This window comes from Eucalyptus grandis, chromosome 1 (assembly GCF_016545825.1).
Source record: "Eucalyptus grandis isolate ANBG69807.140 chromosome 1, ASM1654582v1, whole genome shotgun sequence".
Classification (NCBI taxonomy): Eukaryota; Viridiplantae; Streptophyta; class Magnoliopsida; order Myrtales; family Myrtaceae; genus Eucalyptus; species Eucalyptus grandis.
The window spans coordinates 38,465,830-38,481,214 of record NC_052612.1 but is presented as its reverse complement, the minus strand read 5'-3'; the positions used below and the strand labels follow the sequence as shown (position 1 = coordinate 38,481,214).

The 15,385-nt window shown below is 40.8% G+C and overlaps 1 protein-coding gene and 1 long non-coding RNA gene across 5 annotated transcripts; both read right to left on the bottom strand.

Moving 5' to 3' along the window:
- Nucleotides 1–1,438: 1,438 nt before the first annotated feature.
- Nucleotides 1,439–4,306, bottom strand: LOC104438735. Of its 2 annotated transcripts, XR_005551568.1 has the most exons (6): nucleotides 4,026–4,306; nucleotides 3,857–3,932; nucleotides 3,707–3,768; nucleotides 2,258–2,635; nucleotides 1,904–1,998; nucleotides 1,439–1,535 (listed from the first exon to the last, which is right to left on the bottom strand). It is a non-coding gene; the product is annotated as an uncharacterized LOC104438735 (long non-coding RNA). The 2 variants fall into 2 exon arrangements; XR_005551567.1 differs by having other exon boundaries at nucleotides 3,707–3,932.
- A 5,942-nt stretch (nucleotides 4,307–10,248) lies between these two features.
- LOC104435910 lies at nucleotides 10,249–12,724 on the bottom strand. 3 transcript variants are annotated; one of them, XR_005551565.1, is made up of 3 exons: nucleotides 12,357–12,724; nucleotides 11,730–11,807; nucleotides 10,249–10,844 (listed from the first exon to the last, which is right to left on the bottom strand). XR_005551565.1 is itself a non-coding variant. In XM_018869513.2 (3 exons), the coding sequence occupies exons 1-3, from the start codon at nucleotides 12,609–12,611 to the stop codon at nucleotides 10,711–10,713; spliced, it is 444 nt and encodes a 147-aa protein (XP_018725058.2). In that variant the 5' UTR covers nucleotides 12,612–12,724; the 3' UTR covers nucleotides 10,255–10,710. The 3 variants fall into 3 exon arrangements, 2 of the variants coding, with proteins under 2 accessions (XP_018725058.2, XP_039169335.1); XM_018869513.2 differs by having other exon boundaries at nucleotides 10,255–10,844; nucleotides 11,730–11,784; XM_039313401.1 differs by having other exon boundaries at nucleotides 10,256–10,844; nucleotides 11,730–11,794.
- Nucleotides 12,725–15,385: the final 2,661 nt, after the last annotated feature.

Below are 15,385 nucleotides of genomic sequence, written 5' to 3'. Positions count from 1 at the left end.
GAGTTATCATGCTTTTTCATAGAAGAAGACGGGTTGTTCAAGAACATACGGAGGAGCAAGTGTCACTCCAGATAAATATCAAACAAAGCTCATCGCAGCCAAGCCTTGTGGCATTAGGCTTTCTCATGAACTATGTACGCCAACTTTATAATTCTTTTCCTTCGAAAGCATTTCACTTTTTTCATCTCTAAGGCCCTATGGGTTTCTCCCATTTTGGGACCAGATAGAGATCTCGCTATCTAAATCTTTTTATCCCTGAGCAAAGCTAAACCGATTTATGGACGACCCATTAGAATTACGTTTGTTGCGAGATAGAGGAAAATTAGAAGGCCATGGGTTACGAGTTACTTCTAAAGCCTAAGGGTTTTGTTAGCCAAACAAGGTAGGTTCAATAAGCACGGAGGGGTTTATATCTCTATAGTCCGGAAATGGAAAGTAAGAAAAGCAAGGACTTGGTTTCTACCTGTAGTTCACCCTCTGAGATTGTGATAGAGCAAACCATGGAAATGGTACATGGCATTTTCAACTGTTGGCGCATATCTTCCACTGCAATAGGCTGGAGATTCGAGGCCTTTCTGAACACCTTCACACAAAATAATATCTTCCATCTGCAATAAACCAAATACGTGAGGATCGTGGTGCCCATTGTTGGTCCTCCGGCTTACGTATGTGTTTTACTTTCTAATACCTGTAGTCTTTCACCATCCTACAGACTTCTCTCCACGAAAATCTTGTCATCCTGTAATCAAAGGAAGAGGACTAGATGAATTACCGCAAACGATAAGTAATTTGAAAGAGTAAAAGGCTTGAACCTGAATATCTAAAGACATCTAAGTCGACCATGTTGAGAAAACTTACATGATTAGTTCCTATGAACTAGAACACCATCAAAGGAGTCAGCATCATGATAAAGCGTTAAATGTGTGGAACAATGACTTGAACCATATCCCACAGGACGAGTGTGGTTGTGAGTAGTGTCTAAAGTGACGAAGGATGAACTAAAATAAGAAAACAGAAGTTCTGGAGGACAGTGAAAATTGGTTGTTTTACAGGATATGAGAGTAGAATGGATTAGAACATGTACAGATCCTTGTCTTTAGCTACTTAGCTCTACTTTATAAAGGCATGCTGCACTATCACGTACACTATTGCTGCTAACCTTCCAGGGTAATAACTATCACCAAAGGGCTGAAGGCCTGTGTATTAAATGCTGCATCTTGTGATATGAGTTCGTATATTAATGTTTTAGTTTGATGAGGTTACTACTTTCCGTGGATATTCTGGGTTTGCTATGTGCACGCCATTCCTTTTTTTTTTTTTTCTTTCCTTGCATCAATTCTGGAAAATTTTGAAAGAACATTCACAAACTGCTGCTAATAGGTAATTGGTGGTTGCAATCAGTTTTTAATACTACAGGAACTAACTGGAATTCAGATCACCTTGAGAGAGTCTTTCAGAAAATAGTCAAATATTACGTGGCATTTCCAAATGGTCCCAGGGGCAGTACAAGATTTGCTCCCATCCATTGTCCGTACCTATGAAAACAGAAAATCCTCAGCTAGAGAAGAGAAGTCAACCAAAATCTGATGAGTGAGTTATCATTTGTTTATCATGAAATTGGGATAAATCAAAACATAAAGAGCTTTCGCTCCAAGTCAGTCAAAATCATCAGCATTGTTGGTTGATCCACCTTCCGCATATTTATAGATTTACTTTATCATGTATCTAGTAAGAAGCAATTACTAAAATGAAAACCATAAACAGTTGCAGATACTAAGTAACAATAATATAATAAGATTTACTCTGTAAAACATGATGAGGATGATTCCAAGAAAATGCAGAAATAATGCTTGACTATATGGAATAGGCATTATGAAAATGTAAAATTTGTGCCCAGTCATACCTTGGTGGAGTAGAGTCAAACTTTAGACCAGACGCTTGGCCCTTGTGTGCATATGGTACATGATAGCCACCATCTAAATAACTGTCACAGAAAACCTACGAGAATGAACTATTTCCATCAGCTGCCTGAGAATTGTCATTGAGACATGGATGGGGAATTTCTTGTCAAGATTTGAAAATCTTAATCTAGGATCAAATGACTTTGAAAGCTGATAATATGATCTTCGTTCAAGCATTTGACAGTCAGAGAAGCAAAAAGCAGCAAAAAAATTACACTATAAAGACCAGAGCCAAGGATACTAATTAAAACATGATAAGAGGCAGCATATTAAAATCAAAACAAGGAGCTACGGACCTTCCAGTCACACTCAAGGATGTATTCACGTCTTACAAAGATGAGTTAGTGATGGATCAATGCAGTAATTGCCCATAATATTTACACAGCTGCCAGTCCATTCATTTGCTGCTATGTCACTTTCAACTTGCTGATCGGGAGAAACATCTTTCTCAAAATTGAGAAGAACAAATGGGCCCCAGTAGCTACTTTTAGTGGTATGAGCCCAAACTCCTGCATCATACAGCCACAAGAAATCTCACTATTATATCATTTGAAAATGCTGCACAACAAGAGGAATGAGATAGAAGTAACAATTGCCTGCCTTCACAACAAAGTTCTGGATTCCTTTGATCTAGTTGCTCTGAGAAGGGCTCCGTTCAGTGCATAAGTTTGCCCCTGCAGAAAAAAGCAAGATAAGCCGGGGTGCATATTGCATGATATAAATAGATTTACCATCACAAAGCCTGCATTTAGTTGTTAGTCCCCTGAACGATGCAAGGAATTCAGACTTCAAAGAGAGGTTCGACAAGAAACATTAAGTGCCAACGTAAACTTAGAAGCATTCCCGCAGTATATCTGCATAAACAATCTACAAAAGCTTTAAATACTATATTCATGGGTAGATTTAAATACATTCCAATTGTTTTAATAGTATGATAATGAAAAGAATCTGCTTCTCAATCTATTACCTTCACCCAGCACGTTTTCACTTAAACTCAATTGCTAAGTATGTGTTCATCAATAATCAAGTCAAGATGAAAAATGATTTAATATTGCTTTTAAATCTCAAGATAGAGATCATAATAGGAAAATTCGGTATTCTAATGTGCTATTAGTTTGTAAAATATTTGAAGCAATCTTCAACTATGCTACTCTGTAAGCATTTATCACATGAGTTGCAGCACAATGGGATGCATTCCAAACATGATAGACTAAAGCTTTGCTTGAGAGGAGCCTTTTGCTTTATCCATTTAAGAATGCAGTGGATCGGATTGCAAAACTATCGGCTTCATTTAAGCGTCATCAAGGAACAAAAATTACAAGAAAATGGAAGAACAACCATATAATTCTTGACTTCTTATCATTAGCATGAAAGTGGAAATGAACTAATGATATGGGCACACAAAGCACGACTTATTGCCACTTCCTGATGCAAGAAGAGAAGCATGATGGCGACAGACATTATGAAAGGCAAGGATTTTTCCATTATCATCTTGACACACGACAAATTCTACATTTCCCAATCTGCAGCATTTAAACGATAAATGGGTCCTAGGAAGTCATGCATAAAGAGAGAAACAAAACGGTCGTTTTAACTAGAAAAGGTTCTGTTTCTAAGTTTCTCACTACTATATATAAATTGTTCCTAGAATAAATAACTAGGAAAAAGGAAGAAAATTATCAACACTATGACTATGATTAAGTCAAGTGGTAACTCTGTGCCACAAGCGGATAGTAATTGCTTACGGACGCTCCTCACCACCTGCCAGTGAAGAAGTCTTGGGGCGATTTAACCTGATCCGTGTATCCTGACAATCAAGAACCAGTGAAAATAGAACATCTCAGGAAACACTTAATCCAGGCCAACGATTAAAAAGAAAGTCAAAGCGAGATTACCAAAAGTCAGGAAACAGAAGAACTTAAATCCGGCGGGTCATGAGAATCTTCGTCGCGATCTGGGTCGGACAGAAACCTGAGGGACAAAGCCAATTCACTTCCTTTAGAACAAAATTGAGTCGAAAGCGTCGAGCTTTAGGGAGAGGAAATGAAACCGAAGAAGACGAACCGCAACAGCCCGCCAGCCTCAGTAGAAGACGCGATCGAGCGCGAGGTCGAGGAAAGAAGGGGTCGGTGTACCAGGAGCTGGGCGGAGTCAGGCCCCCTTCGATTGGCACCTCCAGATCGATGATGGGTGCGTGGAGACTGGAGAGGAGAGGGGTTTGATGGCGAGCATCCTCGTCGCCATCGACGTCGTTTTCGGTTGCTTCCTGGGTGCGGTTGCCGGATATTCGGGACTCACATTGACTCCCCACGTTGTTCTTAACGATTTTTGAGGTATCTCTGTGGGGCACGCTGACTGGTACTGTATAAAGTCCACGAGTCTTTCTTTTATATATTATCTTCTACCCCTACTGGAATCTAATTCATAGGAATCGATTGAACATAGGAAATGAGTTTATAAAAATACATATACATGTTCTTCGAATTTGTTTAAAAGTAGAGACAAAAAAAGGGGTCTTTCGAATGCTTATTTTGTATGCTACAAATCTTAACTTGACCTTGGCAAATTAATAGATTAGACCGAATGCATATCTCGATTTTTAATATCCCTAGTTACAATAAAGTTTTCTGCTTCTTCCCAACAAGCCAAATAATGATTATTCTGAGAACAAATTTGAAGTTTGCATATAAGATTTTTCCTTAGGTTCGAATTTCCTTTTGAAATTCAAAACTCTAAAAAGATTAAGATTTAAAAAATTAGGCAATACTATATCATTAAAAAACATCAATTTGTCAGTCAATACAAAATAGCTGAAATATGACCTACAAGATAATGTACAACACAACGAGACTCTAATTATACAATTATAAACATGATTTGTAAATTTTTTTGTTATAAATTCTTAGAGAGCAACTTTGTTTTTTTTGTAAATCTCCCATAATTACCATGTGTTTCATAGATAAAAGGCGCTAAAAAGTTAATTTTTCTTGTTGAAAAGAAGTTATTCATGCTATTGTCAATGCCGTGTTTGCCTTTGACTTTCAATGATCTAACACATATATATGGAATGCCGCTAACCTTCTGTGGTAATAACTATCATCCAAAGAGCTTAAGGCATGCATATTAAATGCTGTATCCTGTGATATGAGTTCATGTACGAGATTAATATTCTAGTTTGATGAGGTTACTACTTTTCATAGATATTATGGGTTTGCTATGTGCGCATTATACCTTTTTTCCCCTGCATCGATTCTGGAAAATTCTGAAAGACCATTCACAAGTTGCTAAGAGGTGATTAGTGGTTGCAGTCAGTTTTTTTTTATAAAACAGAGACTTATTGGCATTCACAACCCCTAGGTAATCTTTCAGAAAATAGTCGAATATTACGCGGCACTTCCTTGGTCCCAGAGGCAGTATAAGATTTGTGTCTATCCATGCTCCGTACCTATAGAAGCAGTAAACCCTCAGCTAGAGAAGTGAAGTCATATAAACTGCTTCATCGATACTAAAATCGGATGAGTGAGTTATTGCCTATTTATCATGAAATTGGGATGAATGAAAGCATAAAGACCTTTCGCTCCAAGTCAGTCAAAATCATCTGCATCGTCGGTTAATCCATCTTCACATATTTGTAGACTTACTTTTTCATGTATTTAGTAAGAAGCAATTACTAAAATGAAAACCATAAACAATTGCAGATATTAAGTGACCATCATATAATAAGATTTATACTATAAAACATGATGAGGATGATTCCAGGGAAATGCAGAAACGATGCTTAAACATATGGAATTGGCATTATGAAAGTGTACAGTTTGCGCGTAGTCATAACGTGGTGGAGCAATAATCAAGCTTTAGACCAGACGTTGGGCCCTTGTGCGCATATGGTATATGATAGCCGCCATCTAAATAATTGTCAAATGAAAACCTACGAGATACAAACACAACACCATTGTGGAATCTTGATGTACAGTTGCACAAGTGCGCGCGAGTCACACAAAGACCACCGTGCTCAGATGAGAGTAAAAGTGACCCAAGTCAAGCCCATTATCCTGGACAGATCCAGGTTCAAGCCCAACTTCCGTTCTCGGATGATTGATACTTGTAAGGCTAAGCCTAAATCTAATACCATTGTGGAATCTTGATGTGCGCGTGATTTAATATCAAGTTCGGTTGATATATCGAGATTCCATTTGAATTTTTTTTTTGATGATTATATGATTTGATCTTTCTATTTCTAATTGAAAGATATTAGATGAGCAGATATTTTCTGTTTATGTCACTTTTTATGTTGATGTTGAAACAATCCTAATTGAATTCAATCAGGTTGAATGACTACTCATCATTTGACGCATTAACTAGGCTCTTGATTTAGTTATTTTCCTTCATCATTGAACTGAACACATCCAAAACACTGTTTGAAATTTTAAATTTTATAATTGCTATTTGATATTTCTTTTATTTGTAAGAATAACTTCATTCATTCACCACCAACGTATCCAATCCAATTGATGGTCAAAACGTCAAAACACATCTCATCATCAGCATAAATTAACAAGCTTGGGATAAAAGGACTTTCTCTTTTTTCCTCCTCGAAGCAAATCCCCGAGGCGGAGAACCAATTTCCTTTTGGAATTTATACTATATGATTGTGATGATAACATATGATTCTTCGTTTTTAGCGGCTTTGTTTAAGTGTCGCAAAAATTTGTATTATCGGTGAGTTTCTGCTAAGTTTGAAAGCCTGCAGAAGGAAGGATGTGGATCTTAGTGTAATTCTGCAATTGGTCAGATTGTGCCAACGTGGACTTTTCAAAGATAAATTTGACGACTACTGGAGATCCTAAACTGAAGACTCGACTCATAGAAATCATGTATGATATTCCAAGATCTCTTCCAAAGGTTGTGGATAAATTTGACGACAATTGGAGATCCTGCTCAGAATGCCGTGTAATTGGAGAAGAGATGCAATAGATTGTCCAAAGTTTCCGGGTAGAACTTCATCACAAACAAGTAACATGCTTGACTAGGGGTGTAAACGGTTCGGTTTGGTTCGGTTTTTTTGAAAACCGAACCGAACCGAACCGTTAGAAAATCTTCCGAACCGAACCGAAAAACCGAACCGAACCGAATACGAACCGAACCGAAATTTCGGTTCGGTTCGGTTCGGTTCGGTTCGGTTTTTTCGGTTTTCGGTTTTTAGCCTTTGGTTTCGGTTTTTGTTTTTTTTTTCTGTTAAACTTAGATTTCTCCATTTTTATTTGTTGGTTCGGTTCGGTTCGGTTAACCGATAAAAACCGAACCGAACCGAAAATTTTCGGTTTTTAATGAAAACCGAACCGAATGGAAACCGAACCGAAAAAGCCGAATTTTTCGGTTCGGTTCGGTTCGGTTCGGTTTTCGGTTCGGGAACTGACACCCCTATGCTTGACCGATATGATGAACCGCCAGGGCGTTCTCAAGTGAGGTAAGGCAGGAATGTGCAGATATGACCTGGATAGCGGGGGCTCGCTCGTGCACTCATGCTTCCCTGCTCTCAACCCGTTTTATTTTCTTGCCGACTTTGTGTTTATTGTGAGCGTTCTCTGAAAAATCTTGTCAAACCTGAATGTGTTTTTCTCACTCGCTCTCTCCGTGTATCTCTCTTTTTTCTCTTGTGGCCGATTCCTCTCGACCGCGTTCTCTCTCGCTTTCTTCTCTATGCTATGTTCTCAAGTTGAGAAATGCCTACCCTTTGAATTGTGAGACCTCATGTCTTTATATAGTGAAAAACTTAGGTTTATTCCTAATTATCCGGCCTTAATTTAGGCCTTACTAAAGTGATGGGCTCTAATGACACAAGGCCTTTTAACAATCAAACTTTAATGGCTAAATTAGATTCAACTAAGCTAAGCTTAACAAGGCTCCTCCTCCTTTATGACATTCGGTCATTGTGGTCTTATGGGCTGGCCGATATTGTCATCTCTCATGGGCTCATTTCAATCCATTTAAATTTAAATTTACCTATATGCTAAATGCTCCTAAAAATTATATGCAAATTAATTAATAGTTTTATTTAGGGGCCGGATTAGGTCCTTAATTTTCTATGCAATGAATAATTAAGTGGATAACCAAAATTCAAGTATCAATAAATAGGCCAACTTTGACAATAAAAAAGGGCAATTAGAGATAAAAAGGAAACCAACTATCTAAAGAATAGAAATCTGTTTAGTAACGCTAACTTATTTTTCTATTTCCCGAAATAGAAAAGTGGCTGGGGAATAGATTTGGAATAGTAACAAGAAACAAAATAAAAGTAGCTTTTTGTTCTCGGGAATAATTTCTAGAAATAAGTTTTTTTTTTTTTTTATTTTTTTTCTTTTGTTCTTCTTCCTTGTTGCGGCCACTGCCGGCCGCCTATCAACCGTCGGCCACCTCTTGTCGCTCGCGGCCATTGTTGGCAGCCGACCATTGGCGATGGTTGGCGTTGCCTGCAACCCATTGGTTGTCGCTTGCAGCCCACCGGCCTATGACTGCCATCGTCCGTCGGCAGCCTACCATCGCCAATTGTTGCACGATCGTCGCTTGCCGCTGCACGACCGTTGATCGTCGCTGTCAACTACCACCCACAACTCACTGGCCACCGCCCTCCTGCGGCCGGTGGGCTATGGGCGACAATCCTATGACAGCGGTTGGTGGCGACGATCAGCGGTCGTGCGACAGTTGTGTGACGGTCGTGCCGTGGTTGTGCTACGGTCGTGCGACGGTCGTGTCGCAGTCGTGCGGCAGTGGGCGACAGCAGTCCATGAGTAATTAGAAAAAACAAATAAATACAAAAATTTATAAATTTTTACTAAATGCAATTCTATCATTTTTCTATTTCAAGAATATAAATTTTGTATAATTACTACACACCTTATTTTTCTGTAGAAATTGTTCCCAAGTAGAAATAGAAAGAAACTATTTCTGAAAAGAAATAGTTTTCTTGAATAGAAACGTTGTTATACATACCCTTAGAAATATATTTTCCACCGATGGGAGTTCCAAAGACTTCAGAATGCACAAACTAAATGCATCCACTGAAACAATAGTGATAATCGTTGCAAGAAGCATCATCTCTTATTCGATTAATAGCATGCAAGCAGTGATTGTTAGAGACACAAAAGGAAGAATCTATCAATCTTTGAAGGTTCAAAGGCTTGAGATGCCAGCAAGTATAGTGTTGGAAATTGGTGATCCATTTTCAGCAAAAAGCACATTTTCTTCATCAAGAAGTAGCCGGATGAGAGCAGCAAGTTTACACCAGCTGATGAAGCAAGTCAAAGAAGAAATCGACAACGTGAGAAGCAAAGTGTGAAAGCAAGCAAGCAAGCAGCAGCCAGATTTGGCTCCAATGCAGAAAATGTTTCGGTATCGCGAATGCGGAAGCAAATTGAATCCTTCATCGTCACCACTCGGGGACCGAGTTTCCACTTCCGGCAGTGGGATTCAGTTGAGGCTTGACAAATCCGGATGCCTTCCGCGAAAAACACTACCACAGTTGGAAGTAAATGAGGACTTTCTCGGATCATCAACGCCCTTGATGTTGCTGATGATGCAGAACCTCGTAACCCCCCATCTAATTTTAGCTCCTTCCTTCCTGGTATGGAAATGGCCCTAAAGAAGCGATTTTTCAAGAAGAAGAGTTTTCTGTTTGCTCAAAAAAGAAGAAGAAGAAGAGTTTTTTGAGACTCTCTCTTTCCATTCTTCACGGATGCTCTTGTTCCTTTTTAAGGCTCTTCGCTAGCAACCCTCGACGCCTTATCTTGAACCGCGGAATCCCGCAACACCCTCTGATTTAACCTCTGTTTAGGTTTGTGGGCCAAGTCCGATATATATGCGTGTGGACGGGCCTTTGGGCTTTTAAGCCTAAGATTCTTGGATTGATTTAATGATGGCAAATTGTGCAATTTACCAAAATTCAAAAACTTTAGGTGTTCGTGGCAATGTTTCTTTTCCGGAATTTTTTTTTTCTAGAAATAGTCTTTTTCTATTTTTACTTCGGGAACAATTTTTAAGTAAAATAAGGTGTTTGGTAATTATACAAAATTTTTATTTTTGAAATAGAAAAAATATAAAAATGCGTTTGGTAGAAATTTATAAATTTTTATATTTATTTATTTTTTCTTCTTACTCACGGATCGCCAACCGTTGCCCGTTGCCGCATGATCATCACACGACCACCGCACAATTGTTGAACGACTACCGCACGACCACCACACGACCGTTGCACGACCGCTAACCGTCACCGCTGACCGCCGCCACAAGATTGCCACCCACAGCCCATTGGCCGAGGGAGGGGGCGGTAGCCGGTGAGCTGTGGGTGGCGGTCCTGCGGCGGTGTTCGGCAGCGACTTATTCCAGAGCTTCTGGAAAAACTTATCCCAGAGCTTCTCAAAAGGAAGCGAGCCAGGATTCAAGAACATAAATGCAACTTTCTGATTCTTTGATTTAAGGGGAACTGTGTTTAGTATCTCCTTGGTCACAACAAGTGATGCCCTCTCTTCATCAGTGTACTCCCTTGCAGGATGCCAATGTGGATTGCGAAGGCAATTGATGGAAGGAGACAAGCAGGCGGCAGTGCGACTGGGAGAATAAGTGGACACCCAAACCACGAACATAATCCCCATCGCAAGCCCCACAATAATCGACATCATCTTCTTCATTGTAGGAGGACGAGGGCGATGGCCCGCCAAAATTTGGAGACAATCCATACCTCTGTATCTCTCCCTCAAGTGAGCCCCCTTTTCCCACTGGCCAAGTGTTCTCCCCACAAAAAACCCAACCTTGGATGGGTTTTCAAAACTTGAAATAGGTGAAGAAGATATGCAAGATGTGAATTCCAATGGCTGTCCTTGTAGTCACCTAAACAAGAGTAAGAGAACATGCTGCATATATGAGCACCAAGGACAAAATAATCACTGAGTTCAGAAGGATATATCCCAAATCTCGCATCAAAATTGAAAAGTCATGCAGTTCCTTCGTGTTCATTTTCTTTCTTCTCTTGCAACACATGCTTATTCGTGTGCATAGACATCAGTAAAAGCAAGCCCAACAATTGATATTGCCCAAAATTAAAACAAGAAACTGCACCATGAAAAGATACTTTGAATCTTGACATAAGCATACTGAAATGACAAATATGCCTCTGAATATCCGCCAATTAAAACAATAATGCACCCAACAACTAAATCCATAATGATAACACATGTCCTAAACCATAAGTTGTCCAAAGCAGGATGCTATGTCTCCCATTTTGCCACTACTCGTCTCCCATATCTATTCATAATTCAGAAAATGAATGTGTCTAGCCATGAAATCCTATCCAAGGGTTTGACTATTCACATTTTGATTACTTGTAAGACCCAATCCAGCCAAATGCGAAATAGCCAGAGTTTCTTCAGCTGTCTCTTCTCAGCAACCATGAAGCACTAGCTGAATCGAACAACAACAGAGACATAAACAAGATCGCGAAATCCCAATTCCCACCAACAATGACAATGAGGAGGCAGAAAATGCATTCTCCACTTCGCAATGATTATGCATATCAAGGCTGAACAAGGAGCGTCAACCAAACTTGTCAATTGCACCAATTCTAACTCGGTCAAAACTCGACTGGAGAGAGTCATTCCAACTCAACCGCAGCCCTAGCCAAGCCCAATTGGGCATGGCGATGCATTGGGTGTAAAGACCCTGAGCTTCAAACAACACACTCAACCATAGGGAGAGAGAGAGATAAAGAGGGCTTACGTATCTGCAGAGTAGCTGGAGCTCGATCTCGAAAAGATGATCCCCTTGTGGTCACCTATACAAATCTAAGAGAACATGCTTCATACATGAGCGCCAAAGAAAAAATAATCAGTGAGTCCAGAAGGGAATATCCCGAATCTCGCATCAATATCGAAAATGCATTTCCTTTGTGTTCATTTTCTTTCTTCTCTAGCAACGTATGCTTATTCATTTGCATAGACATCAGTAAAAGCAAACCCAACAATTGATATTGCCCACACTATTAAAACATGAAACTGCACCGATACTTTGAATCTTGACAGAAGCATACCGAAATGACAAATACGCCTCTGGATATCAGCCGATTAAAACAATAACGTACTCAACCACTAAATCCCCAATAACACTTGTCTTAAACCATAAGCAGTCCAAAGCTGTATGCTGTCTCTCCCATATTTGCCACTGCTTAGTCTACTACATCTATTCAAAATACCGAAATTGAATGTGTCGAGCCACTAAATCCCATCCAAGGGTTTCGATTTTTCAATCGGGCAAAGCTTCAAACAACACATTCATCCCCAAGGGAGAAAGAGAAAGGAAACACATTCATCCCCAAGGGAGAATGAGAAAGGAATAAAGAGGGCTCACGTATTTGAAGAGTGGCTGGAGCTCGTTGTCGAAGAGATAACACGAAGACGAGGAGGAAGGAGGAAGGAGGAGCTCCAATGGAGAAAATGTTTCGGTATCGTGAATGCGGAAGCAGATTGAATCCTTCATCTTCACCGCTTGGGGACCAAGTTTCCACTTCCGGCAGTGCGATTCAGTTGAGGCTTGACAAATCCGGATGCCTTCCGCGAGCAACACTACCACAGTTGGAGGTAAACGAGGACTTTCTCGGATCATCAACGCCCTTGATGTTGCTGATGATGCAGAACCACGTAACCCCTCATCTGATTTTAGCTCCTCCTTCCGGGTATGGAAATGGCCCCTAAAGAAGCGAATTTTTAAGAAGAAGAGTTTTCTGAGACTCTCTTTCAATTCTTAACCGATGGTCTTGTTCCTTTTTTAAGGCTCTTAGCCCTTGATCATGAACAGAATCCCGCAACACCGTCCGATTTAACCTATATATGTGTGTGGACGGGCCTTTGGGCTTTTAAGTCTAAGATTCTTGGATTGATTTAATGATAGCGAATTGTGCAATTTCCCAAAATTCAGAAGCTTTGGACGCACATAGCAACATTTCTATTTCGTGAAACAATTTCTTTTTAGAAATAATTTTTTGCTATTTTTACTCCAAGATTAATTTTTGAGTAAAATAAGATATTTGGTAATTATATAAAATTTTTATTTTTGGAATAGAAAAAGAATAGAAATGCGGTTAATAAATTTTTATATATTTTTTTTCTAATTACTCACCGATCGCTGACTGCTGCATGACCGCGACACGATTGTCGCATGATCGTTGATCTTCGCCACCGACTGCCGCATGACTGCAGCATGACCGTTGCACGATTGGGGCACGACTGTCGCACAATCGCCGCACGACCGCGGCACAACCGTCGCACGACCGCGGCACGATTGCCGCACGACCGCTGATCTTCGCCACCGACTGCTGCATGAGCGCGACATGATTGTGGCACAACTGTCGCATGATCGCCGCACGACCGTGGCACGACCGTCGCACGATTGCCACATGACGGTTGCACGATTGCCACACAACGGCCGCACGACCGCGGCACGACCGCCTATTTACCATCACAAGATTTCCACCCACAGCCCACCAGCCGTAGGAGGGGGCGGTGGCCGGTGAGCTCTGGGTGGAGCTTGTTATTCGGGAAGCCACATGCATATGCACAGGAGCAGACCCAGCGACTCGCGTGTCCATTACGCAAGTGGAGGAAAGTACTAGAATCTCTCTTCATCCTCGTTTTATCATATTCCATATCATTAGAATAACCACATTTGTTTTGATAGCTTTGCCTGTTTCTTTCTTCACAGCCGGGTCCAAACTCTTCCTCTGTCCTTTACTTGCAAAATAGTTACTCAGACCCGACAGGCTCTTATATTGTTTACGCTCCAATCGACCTTGGAGCGATAGCCTCACTCCTAAGCGGGGGAAACCCCGGTTCGGTGGTGATGTTGCCTTCGGGTTTCGCGATCCTACCTGAGAAGCCAACCGTGCCCGGAGGAGATAGCCGCAGGAGTCTCTTGACTGTTGCGTTTCACATTATGGACGTGTCCGCAAGAGTGCAAAGTAATATCCTCCCTCGTCATGTAGCTGATGGGGTCCAGTAGATCATCTCAGGAATTGTCGATTCGATCCGTGCTACTTTGCGGGCTTCCATTGAAGCAGACATCCTTCGCGCAAGAAGGGTTTGGAACCTGCGACCAAACATTTTATCCAGTAAGATTGTTTTTGTTTTTGTTTTTTTTTCTTTAATGTTGGTTCGAGAGTCCGGTTCTTTTTTTAATAGTTCGTTCTTGTTAAGTTTCATTTCTCTTTTTGTCAATTTTATTATATGATTTGTTGGTCTTGAAAACAAGCTAATCGTTATTTAATTTTTTTAGCTCCTCCTTCCTGGTATGGAAATGGCCCCTAAAGAAGCGATTTTTGAAGAAGAAGAGTTTTCTCAGACTCTCTTTCCATTCTTAACAGATGGTCTTGTTCCTTTTTAAGGCTCTTAGCCCTTGATCATGCACAGAATCCCGCAACAGCGTTCGATTTAACCTATATATGCGTGTGGACGGGCATTTGGGCTTTTAAGTCTAAGATTCGTGGATTGATTTAATGATAGCGAATTGTGCAATTTCCCAAAATTCAGAAGCTTTGGACGCACATAGCAACATTTCCATTTTGTGAAACAATTTTTTTTAGAAATAACTTTTTGCTATTTTTACTCCTAGAATAATTTTTGAGTAAAATAAGATATTCGGTAATTATATAAAATTTTTATTTTTGGAATAGAAAAAGAATAGAAATGCGTTTAATAAATTTTTAAATTTTTTTATATATTCTTTTTCTAATTACTCATCGATCGCTGACTGCTGCATGACCGTGGCATGACCGTGGCAGGATTGCCGCACGATCGTTGATCTTTGCCGCCGACTGCCGCATGACTGCGGCACGACCGTTGCACGATTGGGGCACGACTGTCGTACGATCGCCGCACGACCGCAGCACAACCGCCGCACGACGGTGGCGCGATTGCTGCACGACCGCTGATCTTCGCCACCGACTGCTGCAAGACCACGACATGACTTTGGCACAACTGTCGCATGATCGCCGCACGACCGTGGCACGAACGCGGCACGACCGTCGCACGATTGCCGCATGATGGTTGCACGATTGCCGCACAACGGCCGCACGACCGCTGCACAACCGCCTATTTGCCATCACAAGATTGCCACCCCCAGCCCAACGGCCGTAGGAGGGGGCAGTGGCCGGTGAGCTCTGGGTGGTGCTTGTCATTCGGGAAGCCACATGCATATGCACAGGAGCAGACCTAGTGACTCGCGTGTCCATTATGCAAGTGGAGGTAAGTACTAGAATCTCTCTTCATCCTCGTTTTATGAGATCCCATATCATTAGAATAACCGCATTTGTTTTGATAGGTTTGCCAATTTCTTTCTTCACAGCCGAGTCCGAACTCTTCCTCTGTCCTTTACTTGCAAAACAG